The sequence below is a fragment of the Syngnathus acus genome, chromosome 2, assembly GCF_901709675.1.
Source record: "Syngnathus acus chromosome 2, fSynAcu1.2, whole genome shotgun sequence".
Taxonomy (NCBI): Eukaryota; Metazoa; Chordata; class Actinopteri; order Syngnathiformes; family Syngnathidae; genus Syngnathus; species Syngnathus acus.
In genome coordinates this window covers 5696337-5716846 of record NC_051088.1, presented here as the reverse complement: position 1 = coordinate 5716846, position 20510 = coordinate 5696337, and the positions used below count along the sequence as shown (strand labels likewise).

At 40.3% G+C, this 20510-nt stretch overlaps 1 protein-coding gene across 1 annotated transcript in view; it reads right to left on the bottom strand.

Moving 5' to 3' along the window:
• Positions 1 to 17857, bottom strand: part of cntn3a.2 (contactin 3a, tandem duplicate 2) — a 52963-nt gene extending 35106 nt beyond the window's left edge. The window contains exons 1-6 of the mRNA XM_037239554.1: positions 17281 to 17857; positions 11604 to 11740; positions 8417 to 8552; positions 3434 to 3609; positions 850 to 945; positions 569 to 772 (exon numbers count right to left, since the gene is read on the bottom strand). Of these exons, the coding sequence (XP_037095449.1) occupies positions 569 to 772; positions 850 to 945; positions 3434 to 3609; positions 8417 to 8552; positions 11604 to 11658 (667 nt within the window). The 5' untranslated portion in view covers positions 11659 to 11740; positions 17281 to 17857. The remainder of the gene's footprint in view (positions 1 to 568; positions 773 to 849; positions 946 to 3433; positions 3610 to 8416; positions 8553 to 11603; positions 11741 to 17280) is intronic.
• Positions 17858 to 20510: the final 2653 nt, after the last annotated feature.

Genomic DNA, 20510 nt, shown 5'->3' with positions numbered 1-20510 from the left:
CAGGACTTACAAGTAATATGGTTTGAATTATAGGCCGTAAAAGCAAAAAGCACATGAATGACCATATTGTAGAAAATCATTTGAGAGCATTCACAACAATGTCGTGTGGAATAATTCAAATCTGGTCTTGAGTGAAAAATATTTTGCCTGCCAGACAGTGTGTCTATTTTAAACTTGTGACTGAATTGAAGACATGTACTGTGCAATGAGTGGAAAGTAACTGGTCGAGCCACTGGAACACTCAATGTAATGGTCCAGTGATGTATGGCTTATGTTTAATTAATCTCAAAGCCAATCTTTAGTCACTACTTTTGTGAACATGCACCAAAAGGAAACCGCGCTTGAAAATTTACCAAGCAGTAAAGTGAGGAACCAGGAACCAGTTGCCGCCCATTGTTTTCCTGCCCTAAACGGGACAAGCAACTATTTATTTAAAGGCATACGAGTGCTTGGTGATTTATCAAAGGGCCAAACAACTGCAGAAACACGAAACGTTCTGAATACTGAAAGGAGGGGCAACGAATAACACCGTGCCACATCAAAACCAAAGCACGATGTTATTTCTTACCATCTGTCCTGAGGATGAGCGATGTAGGCGAGCTATGAACTTTGCCCTTGGTGATGCTGTTCATCACCACACACGTGTAGTTGCCCACGTCAGATGGCTCAACCTTGGCGATGTAAAGGTTTCCTGTCTGCTGAGAGACGAAGCGGCGATTGTCTTGCTGGACAAAGTATGGGTACTCGTTAAAGACCCATGCATATGTAAGATCTGTGACGGGAGGGGATTAATTGGTCATGATACAACTTTTCGGGTGAGCTCATTTTATCTGATGATTTGCTTTTAACCTCCTGAGGAAGTGGGCGTTCCACAAAGCAACACCACTCCTTGTCCCTCTCGAACGGATACGGCGCTTCTGGTGTGGACTTTGAAATGATCCAAGTCTGTGGTGGAAGAGAAGACAAAAGGGACATGATGACATGATCTGACATACAGACTGAGTGTGAGTGGAACAGAGACAGGGTAAAAGCTTTGAGCAGCACACCGACACAAATCCATTAGAAAGGATTGTTGGGGGAATTGCACTTCAGCCACGCCTGAGCAACACAAAGAGGAAGAGTGACACAGATAGACACACTAAAGACTTCACTCCAACCAAAAACTTAAACTACCTTCCTGAAATTGTAACCAAGAGCTACTGCCATCCTTTACAATAATAGTACAATGCTGTATCATAGGAATTTATACTATATGTCATCCTATACTAACCCATGGCATACACTAAAACAATCAAATCTACCATGCTGTCTTGTATATAGTTTTATACGACGCAATAATTTCCTATAGCATGTCATGCAATATGATAATATATCATACCATACCACAGGCCTACTAGACAGCACATCACAATGAACCATCTTATGCCATTTTACAAGGCATGTTTTATTGTGCATTGCAAATCATGTTAGAATTTACTTATTCTGATCTTGGAGGTTTCCCACTTTCAAATATAAATGCTTTTACTGTGATGGTTCTATGCTTCTATGTTTCTAGTTTATTCATTAAGTATGCAGATTTCTATTCAGTTCTCACTGTCTTTTGTCACCCTGTGATTAAAATAAAATTTTCAGGCATGTTGGAAGGCTAAAGTTTGAAATAACCATGAAGAAAATCTGCAACTTCATTTTCATCCTAACTCCTTTTACACAGGCTAAAAATATGTAGTATGTAGTAGGTGGGCAAATGTGTCTGGTTTGGTGTCTAATGAGAGGGACGTTTAATTTCAAATAATTTGTTTTAGTAAAACATTACTTCTGAAGTCTGTGAACCTCACATGGAAGTTAAACAGTTTATCCAGTTTGCTTTGTATAATCCTTGACGCAGTGGATTAATGGTAGCAACACACTATGTTTGCATTGAAAAACAGTTAAGGCTCTCTTCATTGTCTCCAACAGTGAATTTAAAGAAGTTGTAAAGGCCAATATTGTTTCTGCAAAAAGGATTAAACCATTTACATCTATTTGGCATCTTTTCAACAAATCAGACCAAAACTCAGCAGCAGATGTGTTAAAAGCTTGCTGATTGGAACCAATGGTGCATGGCTATATAGCTCGAAGCGTAGGTGATCTGCATGAGAAGAGTCCTTAATGAGTGGTGGAAATCATTTTTTCTAACACTGTCATTGTCACACATCCGCATTGTGTGAAAAATAGGATTATACCATATATTTGGTAAAACATGCTATTCGCTAAACCATGTACCGTATTTTCCGCCCTAAAAGGCGCACCGGATTATAAGGCGCACCTTCAATGAACGGCCCATTTTAAAACTTTGTCCATATATAAGGCGCACCGGATTATAAGGCGCATAAAATAGAAGCTATACTGCAACAAACTGAGGTTGACTAGGGTTGCGGTATGCATCCACTAGCCAATAACCAACGAGCCCTCTGTAAACAATCGCGTTTCTCAAACGATCTCCTATAAAATGATCGGAACTGACTAAAGTTCGATCTAACGCATTGGTACTACTTACCTATGTTTCCCTTCCATATCGATCCGTAGATTTACTCGAAACATTAACAGAGCAGCCTATTTTGACATGAAATAGCCTGGTACGTATAGCAGCTATCGTTATAGCATTATCCATCCGCAAAGTCCCACGAGCCTCAGCTCGCAATCTCCCATGAGCCTCAGCAAAGTGTAAACAATCGCGATTCTCAAACGATCTCCAATAAAATGATCGGAACTGACTAAAGTTCGATCTAACACATTGGTACTGCTTACCTATGTTTCCCTTCCAAATCAATCCGTAAATGTACTCGAAACATTAACGGAGCAGCCTATTTTGAAATGAAATAGCCTCGCGGGTACAACAGCTATTCGGTGACGCCCCCTGACTACAGTTGCCGTAATGTTGGGAAGCGATGCGACCTTGTAATTTACTAGTCGTACTAAAACGTACTGAAACATTTTGGCAGAGCACTGTGTACAACCAGTATGGATCAACAAATTCATCAATTGATCCATATATGGCGCACTGGACTATAAGGCGCACTGTCGGCTTTTGAGAAAATTTTAGGTTTTTAGGTGCGCCTTTTAGGGCGGAAAATACGGTAACTGTTTTCCAAAAGAAATGGTCTGCTTGGTGCTTTACTTTGTCCCAGACTATCCAATATCATAACACACCTTGGATTCAGTAAACAAGTCATTGGGGTTGTTTCCTAGTCATGAAGTTTAAAGTGATGAGTCAGAGGTCTTCACACTCAAGCCCCCTAACATACTTTTAACATTTAATGCAGCTTCACACTAAAGCGGTGGCAGTCTGATAAATATTGCAAATAACTGCTGCGTGCACCTCTGCATTATTTGCTGACTGAGTGCGATGTCCACGCCACCGCTGAGTGACACAAAGTGACAGGGAGTGACTTACAGGCAAACTTGAGATGTGCTCTCCTGCTGAGGATTGCTCCTGCGGTGTTGTAGGCCATACACTGGTAGACGCCTATATCCCCGTAGCGGTCCAGGCTGCTTATAATGAGGTTGCCCCCTGACAGACGCCGCCGTCGATCCAGGCTCAGATTTATGAAAGTCCCATTCAGCGACCATCTGTGGGGGCAAAGACACAATCCGTCCCTGGTAAAATGCACCCTCCAACCTTCCTTCCTACAACCAGGCAAGATGCTATCATAAACGTTGAGTAGGAAAGATGTCATTTAAATTCTGAATAATATAGTGAATATGTGAAATGAAAGGTCGAGGTATTATCATAAATTCTACAAGCACAGTTTCAATGCTTCTTTTGAAGCAAACATCTAATAAATATGACAACAGAAGAGACACCTTTTGAGCTTTTTTGCATTTTTTTTATCTGCACATTTATTCTTTTTGTAAATGGTCTAGACAAGGGGTCACCAACTATATTTGTCAGAGGGACAGAATTCTACCGGATAGTCACCTTGGGAGCCGGACTATCGAATAAGAATTAAACAAAAATCTAATTTTGGCACAACATTATCATTTGTTTATTTTTTTAAATATATTTTTTCCAATTCATTACAAAACCAAAGTCATTTCTAGCCTTTAAGAGTCACGTTCCTATCCTCATAATTATGGAATACTGTTGCGGGCTGGATTGGATGGTTATGTGGGCTGGATCCGCCAGTTGATGATCCTAGTTCTAGACCACTTCAGGAGTATTGGGGCCGCGATTAAAAAAAAAAAAGGCAGTTCTGAAATTAAGAGAAAATCCACATTTTCATTGATTTTCTATCACGCTTATTTTTACTAAAGTGAGTTGGGAACAGTTAGGTACATCCTGAACTGCTCAACAGCCAATCCATTCTATGGATCATTTAGAGTCTTCCAACCTTAGAGGGGAAAAAAAAACCCACACGCACAAGGAGAACATTCAAATCCCCCAAACATATAGGTTTGATACCAACAGCAAGGTACTCTATGTTAATGTCATAGACAACTTTATTTTATTTAACATTAGAACTTCATTCTTTTCAGATTTATTGCCGTAGTCATATTGTTTTGCTGAACTGGAAGATTGGATAAGGGTTGCCATAAGAATTGATGGGCATTCATATTCCCTAAATACCTTCTATAATAGTAAAACGATTTTGCTAAAGCATTAAAAAATGCTCCAGGCTTCCCCACTTTTGCTGTGAAATAGGATTTATTCCACAGTAGAGTGAGCACCCGCACTCTCGTTGGTGTCTGCAGGAATACCTTGTAAAAGGGAACAAAGACACGGTCAAAAATTTAAAGAAATTATATAAATAATACCACTATTGCTCAGAGGTGTCCCAACTGGTCAAGCAATATGACAAGTATGAAAATAAGTTGTTCAGCACAGTATCCCCTTTCTTGAATGATCCTGAGTCCCTCAAGAAGATCACTTCCCTTGAGGAGTCTTCTTTGTGCCCCGCAAAATGACTGAATAGTTCGCCTTGATAGCACCTTTAGGGACCATTGATAAAGGTGATCCAAGTTACCATGGCAACTTCAGAGACATTATTCTCAGTATTACAGAGATATTATCTGTATTACAAATCGGCACCACCTATTGTTTTTAAAGTCAGAATAAAACACATTGTTTACTACTGACTACTTCGTGTTAATCCAAGTCCATTCAATAGAGATATTTCTCAATTCGGCCAAAGATTTGCAACTCTTGTTAATTCATGTAAAAACATAGCACACATGTTTTATTTACACAGTAGGCATACGGTTTTAGTCCATTTCTATCAATTTTAATCCAGTGTCTTTCAACTATCATGGCCTGCTGAGGCAGCAATCTCTGTTTCCCAATAGGGACCATTAATATTTAATCCTAGCGTATCATACACAAAGCTGTCCTCTGCTTTTTAATGGGGAGCAGAACATTAACTTTTTAAAAGGCATTCCAGATATTATCATCAATATCAACCTTAATACATTTTTCTGTCATATTAGATTTACAAAAAGCAATATTATTCCACCTTTGAACTGTCATCATGACCAAAAAAAAATGGCAACTGTGTTATGACCATACACAAATAGCCTTTGCACTACTTTTAATCGTCCATGGCATCTCTTTCATACAGAGCAGTAAAGTAAAAACTATAATACAACAAATGCGAACTGAGCTACTGGGAGCACTTTAACTGATTTGAACTAGAAAATTTTTAATTTAGTGATTTCCTTGCAAAATAATATTCAAAAAATATCTCTACTACTATGGCCCTGCATCTTCTGTCTTTTATGCTATTCAAAAAGAAACTGGATAAGTTCAAGGACAGAGCATATTCAAGAATGTTCCCTCGGTAAAATAAAAAACTTCCCTTTCCTTTACCACATTACTCGTTTCTGTCACCTTTAAGTGGACTAGAAAGATGTGGAGGACATAATGGCAAATCTTCCAAAAGCTTTCTGGTATAACCTTGAATCATTCTTTTATTCTTGGGGGAAAAATCCAAACCACTGAATGCCAATGGGTTCTTACTGTCAAGGCTGTCGCATGTTGGTGTGCTTTTAGATTAACCTTAGGACCCCAGACCCCAAATGGTGTGAGGGGATAAAGGCAGAGCCAACTTGGTCATTAGGCAGCAGAGGCAGATGCTAAAGACTCCCCCCCCCCACAAACACCAAAAAAATCACATTCAATATTATTATATGAAAACTACTTCTTCTAATATAAACTCCAGCATAGATTTGCATGTTAATAGTAACGGAACAAAGCGTTATTTGTCCTGTGTCAGTAATTTAGAACAGTGTATTGTAAAGATCATAACTTGTTTCATAGAAATTGGCCTTAAAATATTATGCTTAGCAGCCAATAATTCATTTTAAATTTCTGTAGCTGGGCAGCATGGAGGGGCGTGGAACTTTATGGATCATTTGTAGAGATTAAACCCTCTCAGGCGGTGCACATTGCCTAAAATCTACATTTTTATTAGTTTTAGGCCAAAGTGTCTATTCATCAAAAGTGTATCATCGGTTTTACTCCCAAAAATGATCGGCTACCTGTATGATTGTTAGATACCGTAATATTGTGCACATTTTGAACATAAATACTTCACTTGAATATGAGGACATGAAATTAACTTGTTTCAATTGTAGACAGAAGACTGAATAACATCTTCACAGTGCTTAAGTGATTTATACCGTTGAGTGTCAAATTCAGGGTCATCTTGAGATCAGTTTTGTCACTTTATAATAATGAACCAATCTTGGATGACTTTTAGACCTAGTACACAGATGCCTTTTTGTACAAGTTGTTTTTCCCCCAAGAGAGGATTGCTGCTGCAGTTTTCCTATTGTGTAAATTTCATCTTGCCGCTTGAGTGACAGGACTATCAGATAGAAAGAGATAGGGAAAAAAAGGAAAGCTGTGCGACAGAGCAATAGGAGCCCATTTACACTTCAAGAGAAGAAGTGGAGAGGTGCTGAGGGCATGCAGAATCCTGCACAGCCAGCTTGACAAGACACTACGACGAAACGTGCTCCATTCACCTTTAATCACTACATGGAGATACCTGGTCTTGGGCACATGGTGAGAAATAATGAGCCTACATAATGCGCTCCACTATCATTCAGCTCAGAATTCAACGCACAGTGCAGGTGTCTATCATAGTCGAGCGCAGTGGTTATCAAGCATTTTGCAACCAGGGATCCTCTTACTGGGGAGAATTTTTTTCCTCGGAAATATATAATTCATTACACAAATTTATCACTACAATGTCTATGCCTGAATGCCATAGGAATTTAAAAGTCATCTATTTTTGAGCAGAAATGTATTAATGTGATGCTGACGCATTCATTCATACATTCAAACGCATCTACCTATCAATCTATCCAGCCATCCGTTTGTCCGACCGCCCGCCCAGCTCTCCCAAACAATCCACCCATCCATTCGTCCGTCCATCCACCCATTCCTCCGTGTCATGGTCGAACTGCAGCCTATCCCAGCTGACTTCAGGCGAAAGGGACACTTGACTGATCAACAGGCAGTCACACGGCACATTTATCGAAGTAGACAACCATTCACAGAGTCACCGAGTGGGATCTGAACCCACGCTTTCAGCATCACAGTCAGATAAATGTACCTGCTGTACTGTAAATCAACCTGATGGTGACTCTGCACAAGGGACACCAACTGTATACAATAGAACATATATTAAACATAGAGTAGTGGTTGAATTGCAAAATTAATGTCCTGCCTATCACTGTTGTTGTCCCATCAGGTATTGTTAGAGTGAATCCCTTCATGATACAACCCATTGATTTTCCCTCTTGTCTTTCATGGAACTGGCAATAGCTGGGTATCGGGTACTGTCTAAAGAGATGTTTTCTTGTTGTTGTTTTGTAAAAATGTTTGGTGTGTGTGTCTGAACTAATAACTCTATTTGATCATTTTAAAGATTTTCTGCATACTTTTTTTATCTTATGATATCTATGGTGGCCAGGATTGAAACACAATATTGGGATATAAAAGTCCAAAAATAAATTCCATCAGTGGTATAAAGTTAAAAGAAAAACAGAAAAGCTTATTTAACAACAATTACATGGAGCACAATGAGAGAAGACTCAGGAGAGTCTTCTTTCAGTCTAGAATAATTACATTCCTATGTGACATATCTCAACATTGAATCTGTGGTTTGAGTTTATCTTGTAAATTATTCCTGGGTGCACAGAGCACAAATTAAGTTCTCGGCGCGCTCGGCCGAGTGTAGATGAACCGCTTCCATGATGTGTTGCGATAGCGCTTTGAGAGACGAAGCATTCAACTCGAGCCTCTTGTGGCACTGACAGCTCGGAGTGCTCTGCAAATGAAATTGCTCTAATCCTGTTTTCAACAGGACGCCGACTTAAATGACATAGTTAGGCGCAATGTAGACAAAATAGAAAGGATAGAATGTACTTCTACCTGTACTGAGGAGGTGGGGTACTCTTGGCGTCACAAGTTAGAATAGCCTCTTCCTCAATCGAGTCCATTGGAATAAACAGATCACCAGGCTCCATCCTCCATCTTGGACCATGGTACAACCCACTGTCTAGACAATCTGCGAGAAACAGTGAGACTGATTAATCAATTAAGGTAGCTCTGCAGGTTATGTTTTTTTTTTTTAGTTAGTAAATATGTGAGACCATTGCCGTGTGTGTGTGCGTGTGTGTGTGTGTGTGTGTGTGTGTGTGTGTGTGTGTGTGTGCGTGCGTGCGTGCGTGTGTGTGTGTAAAACAAAATAATGTAAAAATTATGAGCCTATTTACGTAAATGTGAAATCTCAAATTGTGCAGTAGCCTTCAAAGGTCGAAAAACTTTGAGCTCGTATTGACTGTGAGTTATGAGTAATAGAATCAGCATTTCAGCTGTAACATTAAATACTGTGAGCAGAGTTTGAGATGAATAGCATTTGAAATCTTCATGACCAAAAGAGTGTTTCATTAAATAAATGGTATGTACCATAATGAAATATGTAATGGAATTGAGCTTTGAAGAGGTGCAAAGTCTGGCTATGTTTCCATGATTGATTTTGCTTGAAAATATTTTCTGTATTCAAACTCACTTGACCTTTAAGCATTTCTGTTTTGTTGTAGTACAATGCAAATTGCAAATTGCTATACGATTAACATTGTGACTGGTGGCTGAGCATCCCTGAGGTTCAAATGATGGTAAATATTCATGAAGTCGCCATTTAAAAGCATCATTGATTTTGCGTTAATACATAATCAGACTGGCAACAAAATTCAATATTAAAAATCCAATCGCTCTAACAAAACATGTACCTTGAGAAAGACAATAGTTGTTTGATTGTCGCAGTTAGAGAGGTATTTGGTTTTGTACTGTATCATACTGAAAGGTGATTCTGATGCTTATTTAGCTTTAGTGGTCGGGCAAAATATAGTAAACAGCATGCGTAAAATATATTCAATACATTTAAGTCCTTTATGAGGGTTCCTGACCTTCTGGCTTACTGCATGTTTTCTAGGGGTGGGACTGCTTTTGAAAACCGTCAAAACCATTCGGTTTTGGCTCGATTTGTCTGCGTTCTGTTCGGTGCATTCGGAGCAATAAGACAAGATAGCTTACTAGATAGATATAGTAGATGACGACATGTGCATCACACGGCAGAAAAACGTATTTCAGTCCTGCCTCCAATAGCTCCCTGCCTCTCATCATGACTCTCATCATTGTGCATCCATCGCTACAGTCTTTATATCTCTAATGCAAGATCGCTTGTACACAAAACGGTCAATTTGGAATTACACGTTGCTAAAAATTGCTATGTTGTTGACTGAGGTGTACTGATTACCGCGGAAACTTGTTTAACCCGAGGAGAAGTGACGCTAGCATGCAGCTATCAACAGGTAAATACTGACTGTCTGCTGTATGCACACTTGCTCCATTTTTGCTCCTCTTATTTATTATCCATCCATCCATCTTCTGAACCGCTTAGTCCCCACGGGGGTCGCGGGCGTGCTGGAGCCCATCCCAGCCGTCATCGGGCAGTAGGCGGGGGACACCCCGAACCGGTTGCCAGCCGATCGCAGGGCACACAGAGACAAACAACCATTTGCACTCGCACTCACACCTAGGGACAATTTGGAGTCTTCAATCGGCCTACCAAGCATGTTTTTGGGATGTGGGAGGAAACCGGAGTGCCCGGAGAAAACCCACGCGGGCCCGGGGAGAACATGCAAACTCCGCACAGGGAGGGCCGGAGGTGGAATCGAACCCGCACCCTCCTAACTGTGAGGCGGACGTGCTACCCAGCGCGCCACCGAGCCGCTCTCATTTATTATGTTATTTATTATGTTATTTGTTTATTTATTATTTATTCATCACTCTTATTTATTCATTGTTTGTGCCTTCTTGTTTTTGTGTTTTGTGTGTTGTTTACTTGTATGTATATATTGAGTACTATGTCTTGTCACCGTGGGATAGTGGGAACGTAATTTCGATTTCTTTGTGTGTCTTGGCATGTGAAGAAATTGACAATAAAGCAGACTTTGACTTTGAATATATAATAATAAATAAGATAAGATAATATATAAACAATACACATATTCACTGTCCTTATGAGACTCTAGCGTATGTGCATCATTCTAAACTTCTTAAATAAGGGTGCTTTTATTTAGGAGAGTATTAGACGAGTATTTTTATTACTTTAACCTAACAATACTAAACGTAACATTACCTTTCCACTGGCCTTGTACTGCCAATCAGAGAGAGAAATTACGCACACTGCTGCTTGCATAGCATAGTTTACTTGCTATTCTCACTCAGACAGTATATTTTATGTTGTGCCACAATGATAAGAAGCTATCTGGTAGATAGAAAAGCTCAAATAATGCATATTACTCTTAACGTAAAATGTCTGTCACTGTATACAATAATTATTTGAAAATAACTGTAATAATAGTAAACATAGTAATAAATGTAAAGAATCTATACTCGCCGTTTGGTATTGATGCAATACTGATACTCACATTAGTATCCATTGTATCGTCACTTGGATGGATCTGCACAGACTTATTGTTCACTGCGGCTTTTTCATAATTCAAATTTTATTTCACCACCCTTGGAAAATACCTCTGGCTTTTTCATAATTCAAATTTTATTTCACCACCCTTAGAAAATACCATAACAGGGTCTAGCCCTCCTCAGCGCAGAGTTCGACCACTCCTCATGCTGGACTTGCACAAAGCTCTAAAATAGACTGTCTCACCGTAAAAATCGTTGTTGAGTGGTGAAGAACAGCAACTATTCACTACGCTAAAACAGTCGTTAACATGCACAAGAAGTAGTAGTTGTATTGCTCTATATGTTGAGCAGAAGAAATATTATAGTCATTTCTCAATATGTTGAGCTACTGCACAACGGTAAATGTCTGCTCATCAGCTAAATGGAATGAGGAGGAGTATGAAGAGCAGTGGGTGTTTGTGAGTACATGTTCACATAAAGGACTTTTTCCCCCAGTTAAACCACAGTCAGCCCATCCTCTCCGACAATGACACGATTTCCATCTCCTCAGTGAGCATCCTGCACCTGTAAATGTCTAAATGGGAGAGAATCATTGCACCTATAAAAAAAAAATACAAGTGCAGCTTACCTGCCAAACACTCGATGATCGATAACAGTAGAATCTGTTTCCATGGCAACGTCATCTTTGGCAACCAAGGGCAAAGGACACTTTCATCCAATAAGCTTTGAAATGGCACTTGTGATCCTGGCGAGACAGCGTTTGACCTGTTTCAAAAAGATAATTTTCCCTTAAAATGCCAAACTCAGCAGCCAATCATTTTTATGTGATGCTTGCAGTTTCATGTGTTGTCATAACCTAATCTGGAAGCGCAGAGAATGACAAAATGAAATGGAACTTCAAATTTGAGGAGCGATGCATCACATTGCAGTTTCTGTCTCAGTTGTGTTCACGTTGCACCAAGAGGTGTCTCATAGGGAGATACCGCAGGTATATGGGACCTTAGGTAATGTTAGACTATTAGGGGAGCGATCCACAACACAGCTCATCCGTCACTCGGACGGGTTCACTTTCTGGCAGCCTGAGGAGACTTGGCCCTTACAATGGGGTGCTATCCAATCAATTAGATCTACCTGCAGTGGCAGAATGCGTCTTTTCCACATTCTGCTGCGGACCCGGACGTCCCTATGTGGAAGCCATTTCACCTGGGTCCGTAATCAAGGACAAGTGTCTGTCTGCTTGGAGCATGTGTTTGCAAATTACCATGCACTTGCTTATGGCAGGAGGGGAGTGGGGGCAGATGGAGTGAGTAATGATGCAATTACAAAATGTCAAACACACACAACAAAAATCCTCAACACTGTATTAAGGTGAGCGAGTGGGGTGTACACGCAGACATGACATTCTGTTTTTGCACATTGGCGACTGCATTGGGGGTACCCGCCAGCTTTGCCAGTATGTATTTTATATTCTATGGACAGCAATGATTTTATTGAGAAATTAATATGTGCAAGTAAAACATTGTAAATATTATAGTTATGCCTCTGGAGTCTTTCCCTGTCTGAGTTCCCTGTTCCTATTCCAGGAGCTTAGTGCCAATAGCATGATTCAGACAGCCTTAGAGGGCATGGCTGGCATATGGCAACATTTTCATAGGCTTATGAACTCTGCCTTGCAGGAAGAGGCCAAATTAACGTGAATGTTGTGCCAAATTCATGATGCATTAGAATTGCCTGTGTGATTTAAAGTAGTGCCTTTAAAAGAGTGGTTCGCAACCCCTGCGCCAACAAGTGTGTTGTGAAACATCATCAGGTGTGCAGCTGGAAATGATCCACACACTTGACTGGTCAGAAATGTAGTATGTATTTTTACAACAAATGATGTAACTTTGTTTATCTATTAATACCAGTGATATATTGTGACAGGTAGAAAAATGAAATTGTTTTCCGCTAAATGGCAGAAGGTACAATTAACCTGTGTATCCACCTGTTCCTGTCAAGATTGCGTGTATCGAAGCATGATTCAACACCTGGAAATTATGTCAGTAACGCTGAAGCGGTTCAGATTTAACACCCGAAATTGCTAACTAACCCCACTTTGAAAACCTTCCCTTGTTTGTAAACCTATACTGAAACCCTAACCCTAATTTGACAATCTACTTTGAAATCTTAAACCCAGTTTGAAACCCTAAATTGAAACTCTACCCTTTAAAACCCTACTTTGGAACCCAATTTTTTTTAATCTATGCTCCAATGCAGATGTTGGCTTAAGCCATACAATGTCACTTGAAGGAGTTTTAACCACAGGGGTCTGTATGCATACAGTAAAACTTCCCATGACTGATAATGGAATCTGCTAAACTGATAATCTGATAAACAAGTAGACAAGATTCTTTTAGTCATATATATATTTTTTTCAATTGCATAAAGCAGGGTTAGGCAACTCCGGTCCTCGAGAGCTGCTGTCCTGCCTGTTTGAAAAGTTTCCCTCCTCCATGACAGCTGATTCAAGTGATTAGGATCATTATCGGGCTTCCACACCGATTGCTGATGAGCTGATCATTTGAATCAGGTGTCTTGGAGGAGGGGAACATCGAAGACAGCGGCTCCCAGGGAGTTGCCTACCCCTGGCGTAAAGTGTGCACCTACATAGAGACACACTGGCACACATACATAGAATGAATTAAAGTCTTCGGGAGGGGTTCATGATGTATTAAGGCCCACAGACCGATATCAACACCAATCTGCTAAAATGTCAAGGAACACACACATGCTCACTCGCGCATACACACACACACACACGCCCAACAACACCGTGCCTCCACACATGCACTCACTCTCCATTTAGAAGACATAAACTGTGATGTGTGGCTCATTTGTGGTCTAATCCCGAGAGCGCCTGGTTCACAGCACTACTTGTTGAGGGTCTAATTGTTTGTCAGCTGTCTTGGATGTCAAGTCAGACACGTGAAGTCTCAGCCAGGATTTTATTCACCACCTTTCATGTGCGCTATGGCCTTTTTTTTTTCTTTTTTTTTTTACCCTCCCCCTTCCAAGTCGGCCAAATTGGATTTTTATGCTTCTTTCCTTCCTGCAAAGACTCCTGCACTCCGTAACTCAGTGATGGGAGCACAATGTACGGCACCTAGAGACTGAGGAGTGATGTGTGGAAGGCACGCCGGGTAATGCACTCCCTGCCTACTTTGCATGTCTGCACTTGGAATGGGGGTTTGTATGCACAAATACCACGTGTGCATTTCAACCTCAGCTATCAACTTGGAGGAGCCTTAGCAGGAGCAGACTAGTGATTCACATGTCACATGTGCACCATTGCCAATGCTTACCACACACCACACACATTCTCAGCTTGCACTGAATAATGGTGCTAACGATGATGGTGGTGTGAAAGCTTCACTGGATGAATCAGTCTCCAAGGAGTCTATACCGTCATTCCAGTCTTTAAATGACATTAAAAGAGAAGATGGTGACATTCACCACCTCCATCACACTCCGCCAGCATCCAAGTAGGGTGATGCTTGAACAAACAGCGCAGCTGGAAGAGTGGGAGTCTACTTAGTTTGAAGGCCTAAAGCTGCATTCATCACAGCTATTTCAGCTGACATGGTGGCATGCCAGTATGCAATTACCTAGTGAATAAGTGTGTGTGTGTCTGTGTGTGTGTTTACCAAATGCATTTCTGAATGCAAAACTGCAAAACTACAGTTCGAGAAATTAGGTGTGTGTGTGTGTGTTTTATTTGCCCACCTCCCCACAGGATAAAGAATATATAATCTGCAAGAACTGTTAAAATGTAACAGCCACCTTGTTTGCTATCAGGGTGAACTACACGCAGGCGATAAGAAAGGCAAACCAAGTCAGCGGACAATCATTACTGCTGAGATGTTCCCCTTTGGGTAGCCAAGGGCAAGTATCAGCACGTCCATTGACGAATTTATTTGCAAGTTTTGCCCTTACAGCGTGGTCAAAAAGGACTAGCTCCTATAATGCCTATTCAATGAGCAACTTCCAAGCGGATTCGGGAAGGGGGGGAGTAACGATATCTCAGAGAAAATAAAATAATTGCCCCAAATAGTAATTGTAGAAGACTTATAAAGCACTTTATCTAATTCATTCATTGCTGAAAACGTTTTAAAAAGCTAGATATTCATTAATTTGAAAACGTATTAACCAGACCCATTGCTGCCATTTTATTCTAACTGGAGAATTGTTGTGGGGATAATTTGTTTCTAAAAAGTAGAATTTCATATTGCATTGTGGCCAACGGTAGAATCTGGGTCAGTTATTGCACACATTTGGTGATGCAAAATAGTGATAAATGATCAAACAATGGATATTAGTGTGCATGCTTCTTCTTGGGAGCTAGATGTACAACAGGTAGTGTTTTTGCTCAGTTCATTGTAACTCATTGATTATTTTGCAATTTTGATGTGGACTGGGTTGTTACAAACATCAGACATGCAGCTATGGTACAAGCCACGTCATTTTATAATCGGACTTTAACAAAGAGACCATTGAACGACTGACTATTCACACCGCAGTAAAAGCTCTATGTAGTGATATCTATGTTGGCGGCCAAGGGGATTTCTTTGTAGCAAGTAGATTTTAACCCCAACTGCCATTTCCCTCACAAGCTGGTCTGTCGACTCGCGCTAACAACAAAACGGCAGTTCCAGTGATGTCACACCACTTCATCCAAGTTTGCAAATTCTAAATAAATTTATTATTAATGTGCCAAATGAATGAGTGAATGAATTACAACTCATTTGTGCATAACAATTATGCACACACATTCACATATCAGCCTCCATTCCATAACAAGTCTTGAATTTCCAGCAGTTTTCAAGAGTGCCATCACAATTTATTACTTATTAGATAGTATGCTCATCAAATTAGCGGTGTGCTTTTTTTTAATAAGCATCTTTATAGGTGTCCCATTTGATTTGCAAAGAGTGGGTAATTTTCTGACCTGATGTTCGAAGCAGATATTTAAACTCAAGTGTTGGTCTTCCTTTATTAATTGGACCCCATTTTTATTGATATTGCAATTTTGAGAAATCTTTGAGCTTGGATATACTGTAACATTTTAGAATAAGAATGTACACTTGATTTTAGAAAGGCAGCTGCTAAGTGGGTCTCATCTCTGTGTAGAACATAAAACTGTGTTCTCTCGTAAGCCCCATCAATATAGAGTACTGTTTCCCCAACTTGCACTTTTTTTTAATCTGCTTCTTTGTACAAGCAGCAAAAGTAATTAAATATTAACTACTAATATTAAATAAATGGAAAATTAGAGTGTGTATAAAAAGTATCTGAAAAGATTTTAATGGAGACGTAAAGAGCTACAAAAACAGGCACTTGCCAATTACGAGCCTCCCCGGCCCAGATGGTGAGGTATTGCACAATCTGAGGCGAGGTGAAGCTGCTTGCTGCCACACTTTGCATCTCAACCATGTAATTGAAGATGAACTATGCAGATTTAGCAATATTGACAATGAAATCATGGACATGATTAGATTCAGAAATATAAAGCAAAGAACAAAATTAAAATGGAAATGAATTTTATTCAACCATAATTTGTTTACTGCCTCCTCTGAGTGACGGGGTTAAACTTATTATGGAGTACCTCTGTCAGCTTCAATCAGAACTGGATATTATCTTTGTAAAGGCAGACTTGTAGATATCCAACACTTGCATTGCATCTCATTAGATTTTAGAGGAAGTGGTGCTTCATTGTACCGAGCATAAAATCATTCGTAATGCAATCCACTGAGACCGAGTTGGGCGTGAAATGTGTTGCTGTTGGGTTCCTGCCACGTATTTGACAGAGTGATCACAAGTGAGGCTGCAGTCAGTGTAGCATCACACCAGGTATCGGCACCCCTGTAGCTTCAACAACTGTGACTATTTTAACATCATACATCACTATCTAACCAAAAATAAAATAATAGCAATGAATGCACATTAAAACATGGATGGTATAAAACATGACCTTCTCAAGCAAAAATAAGGTGAAGTCTATGTGGTGGAATTGGCTGCATTTATGTGGGCATGTCACAATATTCTATTCTATAATAAACTATTCTATATTATGATGCAATACGTGTATGACTAGACTGAGGCAAATCGACAAAGTAGACGAGAGCTGGTGTGACTTATTAGGTGCAATAAATATTAAAAGACATATGCCACACTAAATAATTTAGCGTACATGCACGTTTATTATAGCCATGCGCGCTCACAGATTTTAATGTTTTCTCTCTCTCTCTGCGCGCGTGTGCGTGTCTTACCGTTTATCTTTGAGTGTCTTGAGACCAACAGTGAGCAGATTCAGCTCTCAGGGAATGGGCGACACATGTATCCTCCATGGAAAGCCTTTTAGGAATATTTCGGTCACAATGGCAAGGTCGTTCATACAGGTGAAATTGAGTCGAGATGACACGCGCTTCATAGCTACTGCTCCCGCCTCTTCCTCCACTCCTCATCACATACACACACAAAAATGAACACCCCCAAAATAAAAAGGAAAACAGCACACACACAGGCAAAGGCACAGCTCACATGCACGCACTACACCCACGTTGCTTGTGGCGCTGCATCACATTGAAACGATTCCACGGTCTCCAATCCAACGCGCGCAGCTTTCAAATCGGGTTTGGACCAGGAAAAAAAAAAAAAAAAAAAAGACCAAAAAGGGGAGGGGTAATCTTGCAGAAGTTATTTATTATGCGCATCAAGCCGGCTACCACTGCAAAAAGGAGGAGGAAGAGCAGTAGGAAACGAAGGAAGGAGAAGTGGGCAGCACGGCAGCGGCGAGGCAATGGAGCTGCAGCAGCAGCAGCAGCAGCATGGAAGTACGTGCACCCACTTAAAGGTGCTGGTGGGAAAGGCACCTGGCAGGGAATTGCGCCTCCCGGCGCCACATCACATCATTACCACCAATCTCTGGCTACGTTTACACGGGCGCATTTATTCGGATTTAAAACCTGATCGGAATAAAAAGGTGTCATGTACACACCTCATTCGGAATATTCTGATTAGATCAAGCGCATTGCAATCAAGATTTTATTACGAATAAGAGGGGTGGTTCATATCGATTGATAATCCTATAGGTGCACATGACAATAAAACACACTTATTTCAGAACAAAACACCTTTACCGTGCAGGACTGTGACGTATGTATACGTGTATCCACCATGTCACCAAATTGTCAGGTGTGTTGGGGAGCGGCATCTGTCTGTGTTGGAATGCCCAAACTGATGAAAAGTGGTCTGCCAAAATCCCACACACAGTAGTAAACTAGAATTGCCCCAGCCCGAAAATAAATTTGCGCAAGTTTTTGCACCAGATGCACCAAAATAGGACCGTCTAGGTTAATAAAGAGGGAAACTCTTTTGTGAGCCACAGGAGGTTTTTGGAATAGTGGAATTTATCAAGCACAGCACAGAGACAAACTAAAATGCATAAAGAGGTCAAAATAATCATAAAAATATTTTTTTTACTCAAAAGGGTTGCAGAAACCAATTTACCAAATTCTCCAATAAATAAAATCCACTTTGCTCCTGAGGAAATTTCTTGCAGGCTACATTATAGTCATCTATGACCATTTTGCTTGTTACAGTCTGAATTTCTTCATTATTGTTCTTCGCTCCCTCTTTACTCAAAACAAGCTTTCATTTCACACAGTCAATGTGACATCAAATGTGAATTTATGAGATGTGAGTTGCCACCAGATATAATGTGGGATGTCAGACAGAGCCACCGGGACCTGAGCATACAGTGCATGGACTGGCAATCCAATATAATGAGCTGGAAGTGACTAAAAACACAAAAGCGGCAGTGGGTGATAAAATTACTCAATAAGTGAGTGTGCGTACATGCGCGCGCGTGTGCGTTAGCGTGTGTGTGTGCGCGCGCGCGAGTTTGTGTGCAAGCAGAGCGTGTTCTGAATAGGAGGGGGCGAGGGAAATTTAGTTTCTGTTTAGACGAGATTGAAGAGGACCTGTTCTATTCTTCCATGTATGACCATCTGGATGGGGTGAAAATTTATTAAACAATACACAGGATTTTAAAAACTAGGAACTCTCCCTCAATGCTGTTGATGTTGATAATAATAGTATTTAAATAGGTTTTTTTGTGGGGAATTCAGACAAACCAGCGTAAAAAGCACACTATATGCCTTAATTTCGCCCTGTTTTCCTCATATCACAAATGTTAAGCCTCAACTAAAGATACACCTCCATAACTCCCAACCCAAAATGAGAGGATTTGGATGATTTTGCCTTTCCTAAAATCAAAACTTTGAATATCCAAGAGGTATTTATTTGCCTATATGTTTATTATTGTGATTGTAGTTTTCAGCGGTGTAGAATTGCATTGTACCCGCTCCACTATAATGAACACCATACCACAATTAATTTGCAGGTTAATGTCCACATGAATGGGGGAACAAAGAAAGCGCTGCACCTTAAATAAATACTTTTTTTTAGGACAAGTAGAGCCAAGATATGGGTGGAATCACATGGGCTCTATTGTCGTGCCCCAGCGCAAGTCCAGCGTAAAGCACAATATAATTGTGCGCATGCATGAGACTTACTTTCTTTTGGTATTTTTGCAGAAAACTCAGTGAACATAAAGAGCAGACTAGCTTCCCGGCTAATTGAAACGGCTCCTCCCATGCCCTCTAAAGTCAGTGTGCTAGAGGTGCACAGTCTTTGACATCGTGGAAGCAAAAACAGCAATGGAGTCCATGCAGAAGATCGAGGCAAAGTATGTTTAGAAGTAACTGCAGAACTATATAGCTCCACAGGTGGATGATGCAAAGTCTGTCACTGTCATAGAAAGTGGAGTCAGAAATAAAACACTGGTTTTGCTGTCCCGGAGGTTCTCCCACATTTTACGCAAAGGGTCATGGGGCGAAGGAATACGGTGGATTACAAAAACAAATCAATCACTCGATGTATCATTGAACAAAGCTGGGCATTGATATTATCTTTGTGGAGGATGTTATTAGTGTTAGTGTACCTAATGGTATGGCCAACACTGTTACGCTGGCACTTATTAGTATATGGCACAAAGTTAAAAAAAAAAAAAAGCATTCCGAATCGAGATCAGTTTCAGTATTTCTTTCCTTCATGCAATATCCTACCCTTGCTCTGTCCTGAGGTTTTTCTATAGTTTCCTTTTTTGCTTTTAATCTCTATTGTCTCCCGTTGTATCAGAACAGAAGATCTGGGGATGAATGTTTTTTGTGGAGATTTCAAATCCTTTGCTGAGCAGATTTCTGGATTCTGGACCGTGTAAGGAAAATATACTTCACTTCAATTGATTGCAGTTTCAGGTCCCTGCCTTAAAGAAACCCTGAGTTACAGAAAGCTCACAGTCCACTGTTTTTTGACAAGCATCCGCTGATAGCTTTGGGTGAAACGACTTATTTCCCACGACTAAAAAAAAAAAGAGAAAATAAAAAGGAAGCTCTCCGTCCCTTTGTCCCTCACTTTATTAGCAGTCTGTTGTATA